The sequence below is a fragment of the Malus sylvestris genome, chromosome 5, assembly GCF_916048215.2.
Source record: "Malus sylvestris chromosome 5, drMalSylv7.2, whole genome shotgun sequence".
NCBI classification, from domain to species: domain Eukaryota; kingdom Viridiplantae; phylum Streptophyta; class Magnoliopsida; order Rosales; family Rosaceae; genus Malus; species Malus sylvestris.
Genome location: NC_062264.1, coordinates 18,822,116 through 18,828,479, shown reverse-complemented (window position 1 = coordinate 18,828,479; position 6,364 = coordinate 18,822,116). Strand labels below are relative to the sequence as shown.

General features: G+C 37.8%; 1 protein-coding gene across 1 annotated transcript; it reads left to right on the top strand.

Annotated features, from left to right (window-relative positions):
• The first annotated feature begins 3,147 nt into the window (after positions 1–3,147).
• Positions 3,148–3,864, top strand: LOC126624389 (LYR motif-containing protein At3g19508-like). Its single transcript, XM_050293449.1, has 2 exons — positions 3,148–3,488; positions 3,598–3,864. The coding sequence occupies exons 1-2, from the start codon at positions 3,294–3,296 to the stop codon at positions 3,649–3,651; spliced, it is 249 nt and encodes an 82-aa protein (XP_050149406.1). The 5' UTR covers positions 3,148–3,293; the 3' UTR covers positions 3,652–3,864.
• Positions 3,865–6,364: the final 2,500 nt, after the last annotated feature.

The window sequence follows — 6,364 nt, the reverse complement described above, 5'->3', positions numbered from 1 at the left end:
CCAAGTGTGAGGAGGAGGCCTCTGGACTTCACGTTAGATCGAGTGGTTATTTGCGTTTGAAGGGTTTTTTGGATTGGATGCATTAAATGTTTCGGATCAACTTCGTTTTCCTTGCTGCTATTGTTCTTTGTTTTGAATTGTTTGGATGCTACACAAACAACTGAGGATGTGGGGACGTGGAATCTTAGTGTAGTTTTTGGGGTGTCGCGGCTTACACGTGGTCAGTGGGAAGGACAAATTTGATGTCTCGTTGTGAATCACTAAAGACAAGCTAAAACATAGGTTAAATTGTGAAAAAGATTGGTGTCTATTTGGGTCCATCTGAACCAGTTATTATATATCTATCGAAAAATTTCTAGAAAAAAATTATGTACCTTACGAGTTGTGGGATGGAGGCCTTCTTGTGGAATCTGTTTTGTTTCCTCTCTTCAAATTAAGATGTGTACAATCATTTGGCCTCTTTTGCTTCACGGCTGCAATCACTTTCATCGTCGTGGTTGATGGTTTACCGAAATTGATTCTTCCCAAAAGAAAGTTGAGGTTCCATCATATGAAGTTCAACTTCTTATAAGTTCATACAATGTCTTTCCTCTTATTAGTGTGAGATTCATTCTCAACAACCCCCCTCGCTTGTGACGAATTTTCAAGCCTAACACGTACAGAATACAATGGGGTGACATGGAGCACATGTGAGCGTTTGGCTTCACATGTGGAACAACCTGCTACCATAAAGAAAGTCGAGGTTCCACTATAAAACCAAATAAAAATATGGGAAGTAGCTCAACCTTCATATAAACTCATGCAAGTTCCCTCATCTCATCAATGTGAGAGTCATTCTCAACAAGCCCCCTCACATTTGGCTAATTTTCAAGCTTAACACTTGGACAATACAACGGGGTGATATGGAGCGCTTGTAGTCGTTTGGCTTCACACGTGAGACAAACTGGCTCTGATACCGTGACGAGAGTTAAGGTTCCACCATAAAACCAATTGGTAATATGAGGAATAACCCAATCTCTTATAAGCCCATGCAAGGTTCCTACACATTTGGTAGCAGAGTGTTCGACAGTTGCGAAGCCAAAATTTCACATAGACGCGACCTTTAACAATATATACCAAAGCATTGTATTTCTATTGTATTTACTAGAATGATACCAACTCATAGATGAAGAGAGATTATAGAACAATCTATAGTCTAACATATATAGAAGAAGGGACTTATTGTTCAAGTAGCGTTGCATTTCTGAATTCAATGTTCTATGTTCAAATATCCTTCTTCCAGTCTTTGTATGAAAAAAAAAATGAAAATGGATTGAAAAGTTTTAGTTTTAATAAAAAAAACATGTTATAAGTTTTGTTTAATGATTAGTACAAAACCCATATTAAAGTAGTCCAACTAAAAATGACCCAATTATAATAAATTATGATTTGTCGATTTTACCCTTAATTTTTTTAGGTTGAGTTCCAGATTTTCGTCGTTAATGGAGTTCATCGTTGTTTTGCAAACCTTCTTCTTTATTTGAAACAAAAATATAGATCCTCATGCTATTTAATTTATATTTTGTATTATTTTGTTGAAATGTGATCGTCGCTATTATTCATAGTGTATTCGAGGTACTGTTTTTCAATTTTTCTTCGTCAGTGGAGTTCATCGTTTGTTTCTCCAGAAAATAAATTTGAGATCTGCATGCTATTCAATAATAATGAAGGGTCACTGTTTTTGGATTGTAAAAATAAAATGTTTCTAGATTTTAAAGTAACACTGTTTCTGGAATCTAAGTCACTGTTTCTGAAATCTAAGTTACTGTTTCTGGAATTTAAGTCACTATTTCTGGATCCAAATGAAATAAACATACTGTTTCTTAAATGTAAGCTAGAAAAGAAATAGTGAAATTCACTGTATTTGGATTCAAAGCAAAATAAGCACCCTGTTTCTTAAATATAATCTTTGATGCATGAAAGAAAAGAAACAGTCGAAGGTTAAAACATAGACTATTTCTGGAATCTAAGTCACTATTTCTGAAATTTAAGTCACTATTTCTGGATTTTGATTCTTTTCTTTTTAGATACAGTGTTTGTTTGTGCACAGACAAAACAAGCATTGTATCTGATTTTTTTTTTTCCAGAAATAGTGTTATGTTTCGGGTTATCCAGAAATAGTTTTATGTTTTGGTTCTCTTTTTTTTCCAAATACTTTTTCACCGGTTTCTGCCATTAAACTTCTTTGAACTTGTTTCGGCTGCTTTGTTCTTATGAATGCTTCCTTTTTCAACTTTGATTTGAACTTTGAATTGGTTGTTTTTGAAATGGGGGAATTCGATTTGATAGGAAGACAGGGAGTTATTATGGCGGTTTCGTGTTGGGTTGAGGTTGGTGAAGAGTCCGGACAATATCGAATCATTTAGGAGTATTTACGGAAGTGTAGATTTGTAGCGGGTTGGTCTTGTAAGTTTGACCCGCGGACAATAGTTTTGGATGGTTTTTTATTAAATTTTGAGCCATTTTGGTTAAATAAAATTTTGGGATGGTTTTTGGTTAAATATTTGTTGGCCTAAACCCTTTTCATTAAAGCTCCCTTGGCAGATGAAGATTAACTTCCAGGACAGAAAAAGGAGATTATTTTGTTTGACCCTAGCTCAGCACAAGGATTCCTTTAGTGATTGATCTTAGAGGTGGGCGTGGTCTAAGTCGGTGCTACTTTGAGTGAAACCGAAAGTTTTTGCGGTTTGGTTCGGTGCGGTTTTGAAGCTAAAACCGAAATGAAATCAAACCATTTGGTTTGGTTCGGTTTGGTTTCAAACCGTTTTTGTTCAGTTTCAAACCATTTGCAAACAAAATGAAAGAATAACTTCATGAACATTGGATTGCAGATTTGCAATGGACCTGGTTAAACTGAAGAAAGTGTCACATACTAAATTGACATCTTTTCAAATCGAAACCGTTCGATGCGGTTCGATTTGGTTCGTGTTTTGATTTCGATTTTTGGTTCCAAGTGCCCACCTATAATTGACCTGGACTGAGAAGAATAGAAGAAATAGATAAAATTGTCTGTAGAAATAACCGCATGGTGCGTGGTCATGTAAGTTGTACTTCCTCCGTCTCTGGTGCGTGGTCATTGGGTTGGGTGCATATAGTGCCCCATTGGAAATAACTGCATGGTACGGCCCATACCAACTCCAATATATCTGTTGCGCAATAAACAGAGGCCCGTTTGTCAAGACAAGTAAAAGCCCTTTCTGTTCGTGGAGATTCTGATGCTGTGATCGCTGATCGACGGTGGTGGGAGTCAAGATATGGAGAAAGCATTGAAAATCTACGGGGAGGTTCTGAGATTGGTGAGGAGGTTGCCAAAGGACTCTCAACCTTACTACGCCAAGTACGCCCGCGAGAACTTCGTCAATTACAGAGAGGTCGAGGCCAACGACGACCAAGCCCTCCACGATCTCTTCCTCAGGGCCTACAATCATTCCCTCTGGGTCCTCAATAAGGTACAACGTCGTAATTTCTTTCGCTAAAAGCAAATTTGGAATATTTATTGGTTTTGGACATTTTTGTGTGTGTTTCTGTGAACCCAATTGGGATTTCCTGCGATTGCAGTACTCTGTGGACGAATCTGCGGCTGATAAGTTGAAGAAAATCTGCTCCGATTAGGGTGCCCGCCAGGTGTTCGATGTAATGCCCCAATGGGTTCTTAACCACTTACTTGTTTTTGAAGTTTGAGTTTCTTTTGCTGATTGTTTGACAGGGCCAAGTTTTTGCACTGAATTATGTTTTTATTTTTTGGGAAAGAGATTGTAAGCTGCTGGAATTGAGTCTTGTACCAAAAGGATAATAATTATAATTACAAAATTGGGTCTTTGACAATTTAATGTTGCAATGCACACTTTCTATTACTTTCTTTTAGATGGCTGGCCCTTGTTCATGCTTAGCTTTTTCGGCAAGCAAGCTCTGAATACTACATTTTCGGGTCGAGTCGTCGGATCCTGGCTCGATTCTGGTACCATATGAAATGAGCTGCCTCAAGCTTTATGCTGTTACTTCCATGGAGTTGCAAAAAAAAAAAAACAATAGGGTCTCATTTGTCTGCACGATTAGAGAATGTCATATTACAATGTCCTAGTTATTTCCTATTCCTCCTTCACCTTTATTCAAGGTTCTAAAAGACGCTAGGCCCTGGTCGGGTGGCGTGCTTGGGCCCAACGCCTAGGCCCTAGGCAGACTAGCCGGATTTAGATTTAAGTAAATCTATTTTAATAGACTCTATAATCCTTTTGGCGGATTTATATGGATTTCTATCATAGATTTCTATGTATTATATGGATTGCTTTCATGGATTTCTATGGACTTCTTTCATATATTTCTCATTTGAATTGAGGTATAGTTTTGTGTTCATGTGGGTTCATTTCAACCGAATTAGGGCTTAACTTGAATGATACAGCCTTGGTCCATTAATATTTACTTCATCAGTGAGGAGAGGTAGTGGGAAAAGGCTTTGTTGTTGTTGTTGTTGTAGTGAGGAGAGGAGCTTGTTTTGTGAGATTAACCATACCCATGTGAAGCATTTTGATTTGGGTGCAGTTAGGACAATTAGGACCAGAAAAAGAACAGACCATAAGGATAACAACAACAACAAAGCCTTTTCCCACTAAGTGGGATCAGCTAAACAGACCATAAGGATACGTTAGAGAAAAAAATGGCTGATGAAAACATTGGAGAAAATGATAATAGAGAAGAATTTTATTGGCTCAAAATTACTTCGACATATACATTTCATGACAATGAATTTTCCTTGCACAATTTAAAATTTTTCACTCGTTGGTCAGGATTGACAGGAAACGTATGACATTGTATAATATTCCATTAGTTGGTCCACGAGCACAAGGGCTATTGCAGCTTCAACCATCGGCACAACTGCGCCATTCCACCAAGTAAAACGTATGTTATCAGGGACAAAAGGTGAGAGTATGAGCACGAAGATGGGGATTTTGATTAATACAAAATTTTCTATTAGACAATAGACGACCAATTCATATTCCTCAAGGATCTGTCTCTTCTTTTAGATAAAATATATCTAATAGCAAAAAAGCAAGGAAAACAAGTTCGAAATTCAATATGATTTGGTCAGTTATAATTTGCAAATGCAACAACCAGTATGTTGAGATTGCTCCAGTGGAAACACGAGCAAGCTGCTGGTGTAAATCACAGAAATCTAACAATTGACTGACTATTTTCTAAGTCTGTGTTTTATGTATTCAATATGATTTCAATTGCTTAGTCACCTCTCCCAATTTCTCAGTCTTCACATGGATATGTCACTGTCTAGATTTATCTTTGATGTTGTTCGTGGCTAGAATTTCCGTTGGGGATGTTTCCTAGCGGACGAGCACACAGCTCTCCAAGAGGTTGGCGCCGGTTGATGCTTTCTGTCGGGCTTCTGCTCACTGGTGGGCTTGTTAGGCAAAGCATGTCAGGCAAGGCTGAAAGAGAAGGATAGAGTTAACTTTGAAAGGTGCCCTTGTGGGGCCTTAGCTATAGGCCTTGAGGCTCACAATCAAGATTAACTTTTAGGTGCTCAGGCATGCCACTGCCATCTTTAGCATGGCAGATGTAAAACAGATGTTGAGTTTTAATTGTTTATACCCCCGATAGGCTGTTTTAGTTATGAAAGGTGCCTTTGTGGGGCCTTAGGTGTAGGCCTTGAGGCTCTCAATCAATAACTAACCCAGTACTTGAATATATAATGTTTGTTTCATTGATTGCAGAAGTGTTATGACTATTATACTTCTAATTACCCGAGCCCGAAGAGCAGAATGAATCCAAATAGGTGCCTTTGTAGGGCCTTAGGTGTAGGCCTTGAGGCTTCCCATCAGAATTACTTCTATACTCAAACGTTTTACGATAATCATAATATAACATAAATAAAACTAGGAAATAGGTCGATTACTTACGCCCCAAGTAACTTTGGATTTCTTGTTATCAAAGACTGTCGTGGATGGGTTAAGTCCACATAAGGTTCTTTTTTATGCCTTGAGACCAAGGACTTTTGAATGATCAATCTTACATGCCCGAAGGTTTAGAACTCAGATCTGATTTAAACTATGACTACATATTCCAATCGAATTCAAGCACTGAAGAGTCTTTTAATCATTAACTTGCTAGGAATAACTTGGATACCAATGGAAGTATACAACATATTACTAGACTTATGAATGAAAAGACAAAAACAAAGAGGGTCGGGCAAGGCCTGTTGTCTTGCAACTTCCTATCTTTATGACTTATAAAGGGGTTTGAGAGCTTAAAAAGAGGGATAGGAGGATGAGTTTACAGAAGGAAATTGACACTACAACAAGATTTAGACAAGGTA